Source organism: Rhea americana, unplaced genomic scaffold, assembly GCF_003343005.1.
Source record: "Rhea americana isolate MKP2758 unplaced genomic scaffold, rheAme1 scaffold_277, whole genome shotgun sequence".
NCBI lineage: Eukaryota > Metazoa > Chordata > Aves > Rheiformes > Rheidae > Rhea > Rhea americana.
The window spans coordinates 884782-903017 of NW_028186398.1; the positions used below are offsets into that span (position 1 = coordinate 884782).

The 18236-nt window shown below is 33.8% G+C and overlaps 1 protein-coding gene across 1 annotated transcript in view; it reads left to right on the top strand.

Annotated features, from left to right (window-relative positions):
- The window catches only part of NCAM2 (neural cell adhesion molecule 2), a 261349-nt gene that overhangs the window by 184983 nt on the left and 58130 nt on the right, over positions 1-18236 (top strand). Inside the window, exons 11-12 of the mRNA XM_085308474.1 lie at positions 640-736; positions 10030-10203. Coding sequence (XP_085164600.1) covers positions 640-736; positions 10030-10203 — 271 coding nt within the window. The remainder of the gene's footprint in view (positions 1-639; positions 737-10029; positions 10204-18236) is intronic.

Sequence of the window (18236 nt, forward strand, 5' to 3'; positions counted from 1 at the left end):
CATTACTTTGTGACACAAAAATGTCTTTGGCTTTTTGAGTGCTCTTATGGATTCTTCACAACAGAAGGTATCACCTGYACAGCTGGTCATGGGAGTGGATTCCAGTAAGATATTAGCTCCCCRTTGCAGTGGTATCTATTATTCTATCTTATCTCCTTGTTCACCTGTATATACAACTGAACCACATTCYTTGTCTTCTCCTTTTCCCCCGAATGTCTGGTATATTGTGAAACCTTCAAACAATAAATAGTAAAATAATTATCTTTGCATCATCTGTAGCAAACAGCAGTTTTCAGACCTACCACTGCCTATTTCAGTCAAAATATCAGTATCTAAAAATAGTATATTTGTGAACAAATAAGTGCTTTATTGGAATTTCTTCTTGTTTGAAAGGTGAAATTGTAAAGATGAACAGTGTCACTACTTCCATTTACTTGATTTCCTCATTTGAACGTGGTAAGGGGAGTTTGTCATGAAAAAGATGTATTTAGATCTGTATTTTGAGAAATATGCTAGATAAGATGAAGTAAGAACACATCTCCATATTAGTTAACCAGAACATACTTACATTGTTATTTTTTTACAAGAATTTGGTATTTGATTAGAAGCTAGTAATTACAAACTGTATTTATTTTAAAGATTGCTCCCACATCTGACAATGATTTTGGACGATATAATTGTACAGCCACAAACAGAATAGGAGCAAGATATCAGGAATATACACTTGGACAAGCTGGTAAGTAAATAAGTTGCTTCTAAGTTTCTTTAAATATTTCATTTATTTTTATCTAAATGTTCAGACACATTCGTCGGTTCATTTTATTTCAATGGAATGTTTGCAGCTATTTTTTAATTCTCTAAAAGTGGAGTAGAAATACAAAGTGAACTAAATCAGTTCCCTCACAATATGAATCTTTACATTTAATTTTAAAATTTAGCAAAATTTAGTCCCTTTTTTCTTTTGTCCCTGTACTTCTCAAATTCACAACAGTCTTCATGACTTCAGTCAATAGATTTCTGATTTGCATGCAATAAAAATAAGGTAGAATTAAGAAAGTTTTTCTCTGTTTTCTCCCCTRTATTTTCCTGAGAAACCAGTGTCAAAAAAGGCTGAAATACTTCAGCAAAGAAATTGTTTTCTGTGTCTGGAGACAATGAATTCTATCATCATTTGCAATCTTAATTATTTAATGGCAGAATCTGATCTAGTATGCTAGATTGAAATCAAGCTCTGAGATGTTCAATGACCAATTTAGACAGAATTTCTTAATACATTTTTAGGTCCATCTACCATTGTTTTAGGCATATATGAAAATATGACTGTGTATTTGTTTTGGGGGAGAATTAACTATTGAATAAATGAGAGTTTTCTAGYGTTTTTTTCAGTAATATTTTCTTTTGGAATGGATCAATGCTTATTGAGCAAACTTCAAGGTCTCCCAATATGTGATCTACGTACTTATAGTAATGTAAATTATGTAAATTATTCCATCTTTACTAACATCTATGAAATTATAATCTGTAGATTATATGATTTTACTTCATCCAGCAAATCCATTCCCTTGTATTTGATAACTTTCTGATATTAACTGTGTTGTGAATCTGCTCTTCTTTTGATAGCTACATGCTACTAATTACTAACATGTTATCTGTCCTTCTGTTTTTAAGTGTTCTTCATCCCAACAACTTTTCATACAATGAATTCTTTACTTTCCTCCTTACAAAATGCTCCCTAATTTAAGAGTTCCCACAATCTAATCCATACTCAAAACCCAAACTAATTTTATTTTTTTGTGAAAGAAAAAAAACAGAAAAGACCAGTTTCTACAACTTCTACTCTCATGATCATTTCATGAGAGTTCATGATCATCTAGTTGATCTCATTTGTTTCATTGGAATTACTTGGACAACTCAGTTAGTTGGGCTAAAATTATGACTGTCGCAGCTCAYCATCACTAAATGTGACTTTAAATATGAAACATGAATATGCCCTTTGACGTGTTAAAATTGAGGTAATACTAGAAGAGCTCTGAGCTTTAAATGGATTAGCAATTAATTTATCTGCCAACCATTCTGTTTCTAATTAAGAAATCTCATGACTTGTAGGAAGACAGTGTTGATTTAAATAAGTAAACTGTATCTATTATCTATATATTACTTCTGCCCTCATTTGATTTCTGAAGTAGATTCATCACTCTAAAAACTCAGGATCTGATTTTGTGAATATTTTGTGACTGGCGTAGGATTTGCAGAGCTGCATTAAATTCATCAAAATTTGTACGAACAACAAGGACTGCTCCTAACCCTTTACTTTAGTCAGTTACATCTATTTCTCTTCAGCAGCATGGCTTTCTCTTCTGGGCAACACAAGCATCTATTGATCCAGCAGTGCTACGCTGGTCTCAGGAGTATTATATCTAAGGTCACATGTGATACATGTGAGGCTTTGCTGGAAGACAAGAGCAGTAGGAAGGGAAGTGTGGAAGGTAGCAGAGTAATTTCTCAGTTCCTCTCAGAATTAGAAAACTTACTACTGGAAGTCTTTTGTGTTTAAATACATAAACACAAATGTTAAGAAAGTGAAGAAAAAGAAGCAGCCGCATCCCATAGGTGTCTTACCACCCAGGACAGGAGAAGACAAGTGGATAGAACTATTATGCCAAAGAGAAATAGAAGTCATACTGTGRTTATTGCTGTACGCTGTTTTGTCCTCATAATGATGTATATACATATGCTAGCATGTCACCAAATATTTTTTACTTGCTGAAATTTTTCCTAGATTTTCAAAACAGAATATCAAAACACAACTCAGTGGTACAACATGACGATTATTTTTTGTCTATGTTGCAACTCATAATATTATCTTAGCTAGATATTTCTCTCCTGACTTAAAAAATAAAATTAATTTTAATATAAAATAATTTTATTTTTTAATTGAAAAAATGTTATTTTGGTTATGCATTTTATTTCAGCAAATACTCATATGAGAGACTCTGGAAATGCAACTGAGAGCAAATAATATATATGAGCTATAATCCTGTTCAGCCTTTAAATGCAACTATGCCACAGATGTTAGTGACGCCAGTTTTTCAAACAGCTTAGATTATCTACTTCTGCAACWATTTGTTAAATATTTCAGTTAATTCTGCACAAAAACTTGATCGGCACTTTTGAAAAACATGTATTGGAGTTAAAGGTAAATCAAGACATACTTAGTAAAGCAAAGAACTATGAGAAGTTATTATATTAAGCATGAGCTGTATATGGCCATTCTATATGATGAAATAAAGTGCAAAAAATAGGAACAAACATGGAATTTTGTAGTAATAGTAATGAACATGTATTGTTCATATGAGTTATTGTAATGCAGTATTATGTGGAGTTGGAAATCTTTTGGGTGCTCAKGCCTTCATTGTGCTAACATTGACCTTGTTAGCATGTGTACCCAAGTAGACTTAAAAAAAAAAATAGCAAATGTAGTTCACTGCTGCAGGTTTTACACTTAAACTAGCATCAATGGAAATGAAAAATAGTCAGGGAGATAGAGGCTATGAGGAGTTGAACATCAAAATAATCACAAGAATAAATTCTTTTTCATGGGTTTCAATACAGCCTGGATTTCCTTCTGACTTTGATTTGTAAGTGCTGATGCTGAGGCATAGAATACTTCTACAATGGATTTGTCAGGGAAAAATAAATACTATTTCCAATTGGGAGATAGTGTTAAGCAAAGTAGCCTGCTAAGGTAAATTTTACAAATACAATGATTTTTTTACTGAATTGTTTTCTCTTAAAATTCTGCAAGATTGACGACTTGCTTCATGTTTTGTTCCATCTTTTTTTTTTTTTTTTTTTTTTTTTTGTTTTTTTTTTTTGTAGTGGTGGTGGTTTTCAGCAGAATAAGATTACTTTTTTAATTTACTGCTACTCATAAAGTGATCATATTGCTCATTGCTGATACCTTTATTTCTGTTGTCCTCCTTTGGAGATTAGACTTATTGATGATGGAATAAGGTTTTTTTCAAAACAGAGGTGCAATTTGCAACTATACCATTTTGTATGACAGGAAAGCTATACCTGTTCACTTTTACTRCCCAAAGCTACTACATCAGCCTGAACTCCAGACACTTTCTTTAAAGCTTTCAAAACAATTGAAGAACTGCAGCCTGTTGAAGGTTTAACATTGAAAAGTGTTAGCCATTACGCACAGAATGCTGAGAACATTCAGCRCTTATGGAAGGCTTAAGATTTAGAGATGCTCAGCACCAGAACTGTGGTGATCAATTTTTAAAAATACCAATTGTCCAGCATCCTCCTTTTTGATTGCTTAAGCATTTGAATTACCATTTGAATAACAWGTATAATCCAAAAAACACGTTTTTCCATTACTTCGCACTACAGATGAATAAATTTGCATCACAGACACAGCTTTTATTAAAGAAGTCTACTTATACTCTGCTTTTTCTCTATAGCAGTCTTAGGCTTTGGCAAGCCAGGTGAGCTTGGCAGATTGTCCCAATGGCTTTCAGAGACTGAGGTGAGCAGAGCTAGATTTGCCCGGATCTAGTTTAGTTATAGTTTATGTGAAGTATTAGTATGTAGGGAGATAGTGTTAACTATTAAACACACATTTTACCTTTTTGTGAAGGTATCAGTATTATTTTTTYGAATGTTTTTGGATAGGTGAGTAGAAAATTGTATTGCCAGCAATAATCTTAGACCACATTATTTGAATGGATGTTTTATTGTCTTAAAATGATAAATGTTAAGATTGTGACACAGAGAGCTAAACTAGATTTTTTAAGTGATTTTTTTAATTAAATGCTAATGTGTATTTTGCACATAGCAATATAAAGCTGGGCAGAGCCCAGAGCTCCTAAAAGTAAGCCATGATTTCCCTCTGTGGCTCTAAAGGCCTTATTCCTTCCACACTTCCTTTTCCTCTTCTTTCCCCAATTCTACGATTTCAAAAGGTTTATGATTTACCTTTTTTACCTCAACCTTTCTTTCAGTCTTTGGACTTAGGTGAATACTTTCATTTTTGATGAAAGTTGAGATTCTCATCTCATCACATCATGCCTAGAACTGCAGCACAGCGTGGGGACTTGCAGTGACTGACCAACTATGCCCAGAAGCCATGCTAATAGACAATACATATAGGCAATTTGCAAATTAGCTATGTCATACAGCTCTGCTGATGAATTTCAAAATTGTCTGGCCACATCATTCCTATTACTTGTTTTCTACAATATACTATAGAATATCAAACATTTTGCAGCGTTTAGAGGTGGTAACATGTAATAATACCTAAAGAAATGAGAAATGCTACATCTGTTTCCCTTCTACAGCAATATACAGCATAGGGAATTGAAAATCAAAATTAAATTTCAAAATTGATTAAATATTTACAAGTCTCATGCTACTTTATTTAATCAAATATAAGTATATAAGTTAAGCATCCTATATACACAGAAAGTCACTTAAGATGAAGAATAGTAACATCAAGAGCAAATGAAGAAAAGAGAAAGACTGAGCTTCGCATAAATTACATTCCATAATCTGTTTTACAGAATTAGGCAATGTTAAAACTACAGTGAGGTTGATCCATAACTGACAAGAGCTACAAGAATGAATTTGATAATTTAGTAATCTAGGTTTTGGTGGTGATATTTTCTAAAATTAATAGATGTTGTTCTTTGTTTTTCTAAATAGTTGTGTTTTCACAAAGGTAAAATATAGTCAAAGAAACTCCCTGGAAAATAATGTAAAAATAAAGATAGTCATGTTTTGTACAAAGACAGGATCTTACTGATATTTTTTTTTAGGATAGTTGGGTTGGTCTTTGTATAGCTTTTCCCTTGTAGCTCGCAAAAGCCTATTTGTGTCCATAAAATATAGACAGATCTGAAATCTAGATCTCAGTCCTAAAACTTATCATTCATGTCTTCTTCTTTAGCAGCATCAACTGAAGGATTTGTATTAGAAAAACAAATTAGTAATATTTTTGATAAACGTGTGTTCAGGAAGCAGCATGAAATTATCAACACTGCAACAGCATTTTGTTCTGTGTGCATCTATCTTTTATTTTATTAGTTATGTATTTGCTGGCTGTGGTTCTGTTTCTTAATTTATTTCTTATTTAGCTGGAACTCTTAASAGTGGTCCTAATCTGAAGATTTAATATGGAAATTTTTCTCCATTCCAAGGATATACAAGCATTTTTCTTTTCATGAAGGTGTTTGACTCCAAAAGTCTCCTGCTCATATCTATCTCCTTTTTCTCTGCCATGGTCCTGATACTACTTACTTTTGGCAGTTATAGGTTCTGTTCCTTTCAGTCAATTTAAATACTAGATGTACAGGGATAGGAAAAGCTGCAGAACTGCACTAGGAATCTGATGACAGGAGATGAGTAGACAGTAGACAAGAGCTGCCTGGAAGATTAGTCTCTGACCCCAGTACCATCATTTCCTTTTTTCATTTACATCACAGCAGCTTAACTCTCAGAATTAATTTTTTTCCATAAAACTGTCCATAACATAGCTTGAAAACAAAATCCAAAGTGAAAAAGACTGATCATTTATTGAACAGGTTGGGTAAATGTGATACACTTCAACAGAGTATTTACCTATTGGTGCTCATAGTTCTGTATGTATTTCTTTATCAACTGCAATAATGTTTTTTGGAATAAAAATAACTTATTTAATTTAGGCAAATGTATCATAATGTTTAGTTCTTCTAACAATCTTCGTGCAATGAGTAAAAAATGTATCAAGTACAATTTCACAATTAATATTTGGTAGTCTTTTTATTTGTAAGGAATTCTTTAACATCATACATGAATACAGTCACATTATTAAACAGAGACAAAGACACTGGAAAGAAGGTGAAATTGACTATCTAAATGTTTAAGACTTTTTTTTTAATTATTTTAAATGAAATTTCATTAAATTTAAAGGCTTAACTTTTGATAAATTACCCCTTGTTTTGACAGCAGTACAAGGACAACAGTGATAGCAGTGGGACTTCTAAGACAAAAAATATACTAAAATATGTGCTATCAATAAGTCATCTTTAGAGTATGTTTGGAAAAGAAATCCCCCACTCTCTCTATCGCATACTTCTCAGGTTTTATCCACAGTAGGCTATGAAAAATTAATAATTGTCCATAGCTAAACTCATAGGCGATTCATTTCTTTTTGCTTTTTGGAAGGAAAGATAACAAGAAACATCCACAGTTCTATCCTTCCAGGTGCAGACTTCAGTGGGCAGAGTCTTGCAAATTATTCTTCGTGTCTACTAAACATTGAGCTAAAACCTTATATTCTAACACAAAAATCATGGCAGTGCTCCAGATAATTTCAGGGGATTGCTCACAAGCTGAAATGTTTACCTTGATCAGGACCAGAGGGCTGTTTACCTTGCACAATCAAATTCATACTCATTAGAGAACTACAAAATTAGATTCATTTCATTATGCTGCTAATGATCGTCTTTGGGGGAAAAGTTACAGATTTAACTCATCTGAAGAAGAATGTACATCTCTAAATGAGTTCTAGTAGTCATTTCTTATTGTGACTAGTAATGTGTCTTCTGTTGTATTTTGTACAGGTGACTCACTGTTTTCTTAAAATATGACACTGATGTAGTTCAAATCTGACTGTTGCATAAAAGTTACCTATACACATGTGGGTGGCTTGGATTATGGGATGCATAGTATTATGAATGTATTTCACACTTTAATGAGTTTTAAATGTATTGCATCATGTTAGTTATGCAAAATATTTAACAGGATTTTCACAGGAGCTTCATTTTATGCTTGTTACCAAATGGAACCATATCTTCATTTGGCAGAAATTATACTTGAATCTTCAGTAGAGAACATAAGGTTCTTCCTTAAGAACATCTTCTTCCTTATGCCATGTTTCTTATAGTTTCGGTTTTGAACACTCTTAACAGCAAAGGAAAAAAGGTTTTTAGGAACTATGTGTAGTACTATAGGTATCCACAGCCACTTTTAACTCATAGCTAAATGGTAAGGCTATTTACCTTTAGTACTGGAGAGCCAGATTCCTCTTCCCTGTTCTGAGTGATCTCTAGCTGCATCTCGGACTGTGCCATGCCATTATCTTCTGATGATCCTGGATTGTTTTTCTATCRTTCTTACATTAGAGTTTTTCCACTCTTCTTGGAATAGTCATTTGAGCTAGAGAGAGAAAAAATATGTCCATGGGATGGTTTCTAAGGCACAGTCACTGTTGGGAATAACCCTCATGCTCACAGGTACAATGAGAAGCTGGAAAGGGGACACGAATTCGTTCTAATCCCCATATTCCTCTGCATTTGAGATGAATGCCTACTTAGCAAGCAACTGGTATAAGTAGTTCTTCTTGTTCTGTGAATCTGTGTGAGTTTTTTGAAATTTTTTCCTAAAAACTTTTTGCGAGGCCTTGAATCCCTCAAATGTATTCTACCCAAATATTAAACTACTCGAACTCTTAACTCATTTAGTTGTGTATTTTGTAAAAGATATGAATAATGTGCATCCATGAAAATAAATCTATGATTTTTTTAACACAGTCAGCAATAAACGATAGAGGTTTCAGGAGACCTATATTCAGAAAGATTAACTGTAGGAATCCACACAGATATGGTATCACTGTTTGGACATTCAACTCTGGTAAGTGCTAGGGAAGTTTTTCTGGAAGGGGGTAGATACCTGATTATTAAAAGGTTGGACAAATCAGCCTCTCTAGCAAAGCCTTATGGGAGCCCTTTTCATATGAATTCATAGAAGAACATGTCCTTAACCCTGTTCTTCAATATTTTATTACAATTTTAGGCTCATTTTTATTCAAGTACCAGTACGAGGTGAAGTTCAGATTGATTCTCTTTTCATGCTCAACTGTGTGACAGCCCATGAATAAATGCTACATTTAATGAAAAAGTTTAATATGGACTGACCAAATGATAGATTTTGATCTGCTCTGGGCTCTTGTACAATCCTTGTAAACGTATCTTGCATACCATGGAAACAAAAGAAATGTCAAATGTGTAAGCAGAAAGGAGACCATAAGCAAATAGTTGTCAAATGTATCAGAAAATAATTTTTCTAAGAGCATTTMAAATCCTTAGTCAACTGTCTGCAGAATTAGAATACTTTCTAGTAATGATCTAGAATGATTTCTTTGTAATTATGACATTTGAAAATGTAGGACAGTTAGAAAAATTAGTTTTCTGTGTGTTAATTTATTTGCTCATGTTGTAAGTGTAATGTAATTGTTCCATTTTTAAATATGTACTGACACCCGTGTTGATTTGTCACTTTTATTCCATATCCAATTGTACAAACACCTCATTTTTGTCTGGTTCTTTTCTACTTTGAAAGCTATGCACTTGCGTTGATTTCAGAGCAAATATATTTCTTCCAACCTATTCTGCAAATTATTTCTTAAACTGAAAGGAGAATGGAAACCTGCCATTAATATTCCTTGCTAGTAGTTTGGAATCCAGGCTATTAGCAAAAAATGAAAAAAAGAGGATTTATATGTTCAACTGGGTTTCAGATTTTCATAAAAATTGCCAAATGATTTCTATAGTTTGCTGGCTTAAACTCGTTTCGAAGAGTTCAGTCTCTGAATGATCTATTTAGCCATAACTGTTCCTCCTGTTAAATTTGATTTAAAGTTGGTTGTTCTCCATTGCATAATTATATAATAAACAAAATAATCAATCAACTCATATTTGTTTATTCTCCAAGTTGGCTATTAAAAAAGATCATGTTATGAAAGTCAGAAATAGAAAGTGTTTTTGCATAATTCAGCATACAATAAAATAAACCTAGTTTTCTGATAGTTTTATGTTAGAAAGCCTAAGTCATTTATCTAAGACAAATATTATTTCATCACATTCAGGATTCAATTTTTCTCTCTTCAAGATGTTAAGAAGACTTTTATGGTAGATCATCAACTGCTAGYTTAGATCTATCTAATTGCTGCAATTTATTAAATTGATGTTTGTATTTTTCTAGATGTGCCATCAAATCCTTACGGAGTACGAATTTTAGAGTTGTCACAAACCACTGCCAAAGTTTCATTCAATAAACCAGATTCGCATGGAGGTGTGCCCATTCATCATTACCAAGTGGATATAAAAGAGGTAGCCTCAGAAACCTGGAAAATAGTGCGCTCCCATGGAGTTCAAAGTAAGTCTACAAAAAGTAAATGGAAGTATTTTAACTGAAAGGGTATCAATAAAAAACAGTTCTTTGTTTGTCCATTATTCTTAGTCTTGTAGCTGTATCTTCAGCTAATAATAATGAAATCAGACCTTTTTATACCAACTAGAAATCATGCTCTGATCTTGTAAAAGTGAATTACTACTTTTTAGATTTCCAGTATTTTGTTGAAGAAATTTACTATTATTTCCCATTTTTTCACTGCCCAGACAAGTAGATACGGAGAACATTTTTGAAGTTACAGATGTCAAAGCAGAAATCATAGAAAAATTAGCTTAAGAATGTACATTAAATATGCAGTTTCAAAAATTTGAAATAAACTGTTACGTGATATTTAATCTTGAAGATTAATTACTGGTTTTGAGCAACTTGGTAACTTTTCTATGTACCTGCTGATGTTCATTGTTTTTATTTCGAAAGTGTATTTATAAAATATTGTTTAAAAATAATGTGTTAAATGCGTTTGCTACATATTTTGTATTGGATATGCTGTAAATGGGGCCAGTTCCTGAGCAAGTCTGTACCCTCTTTGCACTTCTCTAAAGGAAGAAGATATGTATAAACGTCACAAAGTAGACAAGTGTTCTTTGAGTACATGCCCGGATACAGTATTTGGACATAGTACAGTTAAGAGTTCAGTAATTAAGAGTTCAGTAATTCTTTCTATCCATGTTTACCCTTTGGTATATTTAACGAGCAGTGCAAGCTGAAGCAGCCCCAACAATCCTCTGCTTTATACCCTAGGAGGTAAATTATTTTGCAGCTATCTGCACAATAAGGGGAGAACAGATGTAGCAAATGATCTAATGTGTTTTACCTCTTTCCTTTTCACATGCATACACAAAGGTTCTGGTCTAAACACGGTATGGTGAACAGAACTGTTTCAAGGAAGCATATTATTAAATGGACTTTTTGTCTTTAGTTTTGCTTAGCCATGACATAAAACATAAAATACACAGTAACTGTGACTGTAGTAGCATTCARGTCCAGTATAACTTGTATTTTTTTCAGGGCTAGAAAATCTAAAGAAGGCAATGCCTTTCCCTAGTTGCAGGGCRTATACATTGATTGGCAATAGTATACCTCTTCCCTTCTTGTCTTTTAGGTTATGTTTCAGATAAAGTGTGAGACTTTGCTGAGAATTACAATATATTAGATACTAAAACCCGAAGTGATCCATTTGTGTAATAGACTGAAACATACCCAAATGAGAACCAACCTACTGAATATAAAGTGCAGTCACAGAGGTACTTAGTTTAAATACAAAGGCAGAATTTCAGTTATAACAGTGTATTTACTTTACTCCTCCCACAATGTTCTTTTCCTATCATTTCTGTGAATATGAAGTTTTTGAAAAGATCAATTACATTATGAAACATATATAACTGCACAGACCGTTGCAGTTACCAGAGTTGGCTAGAGCTGCTTTCTTCAAAAGTTCACTTTGATTTTGAAACATACTTTCAGCATTACACRTTTAGTTGTTGGAAAGAGGTGATTTTTAAGATTTCTGTATAATATATATTGATCTGCTTGGAATTACTTTAGTATAATATCTGAAATGTGTGATAGTTTATTGTGAAAATGGAAAGTAGAGTGGCAGGTGCTTGCAGTAGTTATAAAGCAGCTCTGTGGAGAAGGACTTGGAAGCTCTGGTAGACARCAAGTTGACCATGAGCCAGCAAGGTACCTTTGTAGCCAAGAAGGCCAATAGTATCCTGGGCTGCATTAGGAAGAGCATTACCAGCAGGTCAAGGGAGGTGATTCTGCCCCTCTACTCAGCCCTGGTGAGGACACATCTGGAGTACTCTGTCCAATTCCGGGCTCCCCAGTACAAGAGAGACATGGAGCTACTKGAGAGAGTCCATCATAGGGCTAAAAAGATGATTAGGGGACTAGAGCATTTCCCCACGAGGAAYGGCTGCAAGAAATGGGTCTATTCAGYCTGGAGAAGAGAAGCCTGAGAGGGGATCTTATCAATGTCTTAATACTTTAAGGGAGAGTGTCAAGAGGATAGGACTGGACTCTTTTCAGTGGTGCCAAGCGACAGGACAAGAGGCATCGGGCACAAACAGGAACATGGGAAGTTCCACCTGAGTATGGGGAAGAACTTCTTTCCTGTGAGAGTGACAGAGCCCTGGAACAGGTTGCCCAGAGAGGCTGTGGAGACAGCTTCTGGAAATACTCAAAACCTGCCTGGATGCGGTCCTGTGCAATATGCTCTAGGTGACCCTGCATGAGGAGGGAGGTGGGTTTGGACTAGATGATTTCCACAGGTCTCTTCCAACCCCAAGCATTCTGTGATTCTGTGATTAAGTCAATACCACTATGAAGTACACTATAAATATTTAGGATCTCCACTGCTGTTTCTATTAAAATTGAAGATACTTCTTTTTTGAACAAAATACTATGTTAGATGCAAAATGCTGTCRTGTTATTTACCTCATGACTTCCTTTGTGCCCTTTACTTTCTTATTTTGGTTTATTGTCCTTCCTCAGCAGGAAGTTTTGAGGGGATTTCCCTTCTTTCAAATATCTGTTTTCCTCTTCACTTTGTTTCCCCCTGCCTCTGTAACACTGAGAGTGATGAGAAAACAAAAATAGATCAGACCATTTTAGGACATCCTAAAGGTACCTCTCGCTAGCATATGTATGATCAGAAATTACTCCAAGAGATGGCAAAAGCTAGCAACTACCAAGGTGACCTAAAGAATCATCTTTAGCCTGCAAACAGTTATACCTAGTCAACAGATAAATATCAGTAAGGTGCACTTTATTGGGAACACAGTGGACAATATTAAGAATGAATCATAGATTTATAGTTATTTTATGCTGTTTTCTGAAATCTCTGTTTGTATTTCCCGGCACTATATTTTTCTGAATATCTCTCTGAATTGCTTTAAAGATCAAAAATTATTGCAGATTTTCAGATATTTGTTAAGCAGTAGGCATTTTGTTGTTTCTGTAAATCTTGTTGAGTCTACACTACATAATTTTGACAGGGCAGTCAAAAGGGACTTGGTTACTTTTATCATAAATTGTTTCAGATATTCCATAAGGACTTACAGCATGTTATATTTGTGATGTTCTGTATGACCGAAACAGAAAAACAAGTTATATGTTGTCAAAGCAGAGTGAACAGTCCAGTACAAAGAAAGTCTTCCAAGACTGATATGTCAAAAAACAATATTAGYTTTTTTTTTCTTTTGAGAATACTGTAGACTGTAATTGGAGCCTTTCTGAAGAGTTCAGCTTTTATTTGTCTCCTAAGCATTCAGAGAGTTTCAGCAAGTTTTCTAAAAATATTTAAACCTCTCTTCATTACTTTTTAGCCCATTTATAGTGTCATGGTACATACCGTATAGCTTCTTTTTAAACCCCTCTTTTCAGGTACTGAATGATTTTTTTAAAGCTCTTCTTAGTGTGAAGGCCATTCCTATTTTCTTTATATATATTTGGAGATACTAAGATAGTTTAAAAATTTTTAATGACAAAATGACAATATTTTTGAGATAGTTTCTCATTGTGTTTAAGTTACTTTAAGACCACTTTCCTTCCAAGCATCTACATTTACTCAGTTGAAGCATGGAAGGAGGATGTTTGGACTACATGCAGTTAATGTTCTATATTATGATTTGCAGTTGGATCATAACAATTTCCATATTAGTCAATATTCTTTAATGGAAATCGAATCACTATTTTTGTGTGTTGAAATTTTAGGGGCAGTTTTATGGTTAAGATTCAGATATAAATGCTAGTACACAGGACCAGTTACTGCTCGTACATCTCAAATAAGGATGCATACATAATACATGAGTCATGAATTTTTCCCCAGCGATAAACTGTGCTGAAATTTTACAGAAGGTCTTTTTATCAGACTGATTTAATTCAGGAGTGATAAAACAGCATGGCAATCCTGGCTCTCTTCTTTCTTGCCACTGTGTGGGTAATGTATAAAGTCCTAGACCCTCTCTTAAGAGGAAGAGACAGAAAATCCTACATTCTGAAGAAAGTAGTGCCCCAAAGRCTCCTAGCCTTCCCATGTGGATACTGTCTAGGCTGACCTGGATCTTCCTGTCCTTCTGTGCTGTAATCAGAAGAAATAGTGTAGTTGTCTTGACACTGTCATATAGAACAGCCATGAATTTTTAAAGTTGGTATTGAAAGATGCAATTTTTAGTGCAACAAATATCACAGAAAAGTAGATATACAACCTTATTTGTAAATTTAAATTGTGATAATAAACAATTAATAGATGTTTCYGTAAGTTGTTGARATCAATTGCTACTAACTCGAACAARTCATTAATTTTCTCATAATTATGACYTAATAATCATCCATAACACCTTCTACAAGCAGAATTTCAAATGTCTGGTTTTATTTATATGCAAAATCTCATGTATGCCTACTAAAGTTGTTAGGCATGCTCATGTAATTAATTATCCAGTAAGTACAAATAGGTGTAAATAGTAGAATTAAATGAGTACAAAATGAATTTGGTGCAAATTTATTCAAATAGCCAACTGTCTTCATCAAGATGGAGCACTGCTAGTTTGTTGGCCTCAAGCTATGCTAGTCTGAGATGCTTCCAGGTCAAATTAAGGAGAAAATTCCAGAGTGGCCAGGCAGGGACAGGAGCGTGGCTGTGGCTGGGCTGAGCCATCTCCACTGCCACTTAGGGCAGGGGCTGACGGCCCCTCGCTGGGCTGAAATGGGGGTTGGGGGAAGGAGGAGACCCGGGGGTAGGCAGTGGCATCGAGGACTACGCGGGCCCCCAGCTAGTTGACACTGACAACCTTATAAGTAGTGCACAGAAGCCCACTAATCTTAATGTAACAGAAGTGCAGATAGTATTCGCAAGATGCATTCCTCGAGAAGAGTTTGCATCCTTTTAGCCAGGCAGCTGGGAAAAAAACTGTGTGGGGGATATTGCTCATCCTTCATCAAGAAGGGACCATCAACTAGTGCAGAGCCTTTGCCATGATTACCTCTGTAGACACAAAGAAACCGGTGAGAAGATGTAAGGTATATATTCTGGGAACCTTCTCTGCAATCTTCTCTGCAATTTTAGCTAGGAAAGAAGGACGCTCAATGGTAAGTGTCTCAGTAATCACCATAGGCTTCATGAGAAAAGGGGGGAGGGGAAGCATTATTTCTCCCTTTCAAGTAGTAATTCTAGTTAGTAGAGCAGCAAATAGTGTATTCGTAATGAAATGAACATAGCTTATCTACAAGCCTAAACCARTGTGCCTGAAATCTGAACAAATCTGTTCTCCAAAATTTCTGAGCTGTCTTGCACAGGAATAAAAGAAATTAAAAGAAAAAAAAAAACTAAAATGTTACGCTGCAGTTTACTTCACCATAAGATGGATATTACCACCAAAACTCTAGTAATTTTTTCTTACTTCTTTACATTTTTATATATTTATATGTATATACACACATCAACAAATCTTTCTTTYTAGAACATTAAAATTCATATAAAAGTGAAATAACAAGGAAAAAACAATCTCTGCATTTCTAGTACCACTCAATTTGCTGGCAGTACAACAAAATGTAAGATACAGTGAAAAGCCAGTCCCATGCTAAGACTACTGTAGAAATTCTTATTCTAGGTATGTGGATGGTTGTCACTCTTGTTTTAGAGAAGATGGCTATCCATTTTTGGATGTATGTAGCCAATAGTCTCCCTCTTCTTGCTTGTTCTCCCTCTTACTCCCTCTAAGCTGCTAATAGCTAGTACTACCCCTAGTATTAYCCCTATCAATTTAAAGTGTGAAAGGAAGAAAATGCACTCTCGTATTAAGTAGGATTCACAGTGTTCTGTTTCTGTCTTTTTGCTGGATCTAAAGCCTCATGATATAATATTCGGCTCATCTACATAGTGTGTTTTTCCTTCTTCTTGTGTTTGGAAGTTCTCAAATTTAAGACTCAACATTTTTTATTAATSTAGTATTTTAAATTATTACTTCTCGTGATTATTTCTGAAAGGTTTGGTTGAACTTGAATTTCTTTTATTTTTTTTAAATTCAGTCCTTTTTACATTATGTAACATCTCAATAAACAGGGAAGACTTTAAACATAGGTAAAGGAAAGTCCATCAATTTATTCAATAACACTTGAAGAGCTTCTAGGTTTTCTAAGTTTATATGGAAGTTGCTTAATATTAGTGCCTACTTAATTTAAGTCATTTTTTTAACTTAAAGAACTTCTTACATCAATAGCAAATTGCAGCATCAAATGGCCCTAGAGAAGTGCACATTACAGGGCTTCCAGACAATGAAGGTTTCTGTAAAGATACAATATCCTTACAAAATAGCTTATTAGGAAAAATTTTAAAAAATATGAGAAGGAAAAATACAATTTAGGAGAAGATGTAACTTAGAAGGAAGAAATACTTTTCAATCATCTACACTTTAAAGTGTAAAGTTCATAAAATAATGATAGAAGAAAATATTTATCTTACTTTGAGTATATTTATGTTAAAAAAGTTTCTTTTCTTAAAGCATTTGCCTACTAGTATATTAGTATAAATTCAGTCCTATTAGGGACTGGCTAGTCTGAGAATGTTAATCTCTATAGTTACTCTAAAAATGACAACAAACTCTCAAACAAGTGTCCTTTCTGATGTTTAAAACACACTTAATTCATGTTCCTACTTAACATCACAACCTTACATTATTTTTAACTTTGGATCTTAAAAACCAAAAATATCTTATGGTGCATATTTTAATGCAACAAATRTCTTGGCCTTACTAGTGTTTCTAGGTTTTGTGCTTTTTCAGGAGACAGTTTATCCAGTTGCAAGTCTTTTAAGCAAATTATTCCTAGAAATATAATTTAGGATTTGTAAGATATTAACAAATATCATCAAATATTTTTGACAAGGGACACACTATTGCTGCTTTTCTGAATCAATTTACATGTTTCAAATTTTAATGGACAAGTGTATATTCTATTTTTACATTTGAGATTCTTCTTTGGATGACAGAAAGAAAAAGTTTTTTGAAATAATGCACCAATTGTAATATAATACAATAATGCATGTATTACAATAATGCATGTATTACTGATGAATACATTTCATGGTGCAATATAAAAACACACCAAAGATGCTTTACCAGCATGTGTTTATACTTTTTATTGTATATTTTATTGAAGGAGATAATAATTGCAAAGTGTTGAAGTAGTATAATCATGCAAGGTGTACAAAATTTAAATTTTTCTCTGAATATAAACTCTTTTACAACCTACCATTATAACATAAAATGGAAGGGTGAAAAATACTCAAGCTAATAAATATTGAAATCTCTATTTTTGTACAAAAAAGGGAGATCTGTTGGCAGGTTGACTATGAATGGTATTATGCTATGTATCTGAAAAATAAGCATGACCTTATATATAAAGAATAAAAGGTATTTTTCTTAAGAAAAGCCTATTAAGAAAAATTTTACAGCATCTTAATCTTATGAAAAATTGAAGAATTCAATAAGTGTAATATTTTATTTTTCCTTACCAAAGAGCTGTCAAGCTTCAAGCGCTGTTGCTAATGTTATTATCTACCTTCAAGAGAACTTTTGGTTTCCTCTCTTGGATCTTGAAGAACTGGCAATCAGATTTGAAACGATTAATTCTTTGTAAATTCGTATTCAAATCTCAGCAGATTCGGTTCCTTTTTTTTTCCTTTGTAAGTACAATCTATTCCTTGTAAATCATAGAATATTAAARTAATATAGGTAGAAAGGAACCTTTTGAGATCATCTAGTCCAAATCCCCTGAGTCACAGCATGGTCAGCTTTCAAGTTGTGTTAGGGTGCTCAAGGCTTTGCTCTGAGTTTTGAATCTCTCTACAGATTAAGTATTTTGTTTTGGAAACATTTTTTTTAAAACAAGGTCCTGCTTGTTCTATTTCTTTTAATACATTTAGCCACATTACAGTAGAGTAGGGATTTTCTGTAATCCAAAATATGTTTTAACACTGCTGTGCTGTGTGTTGTATC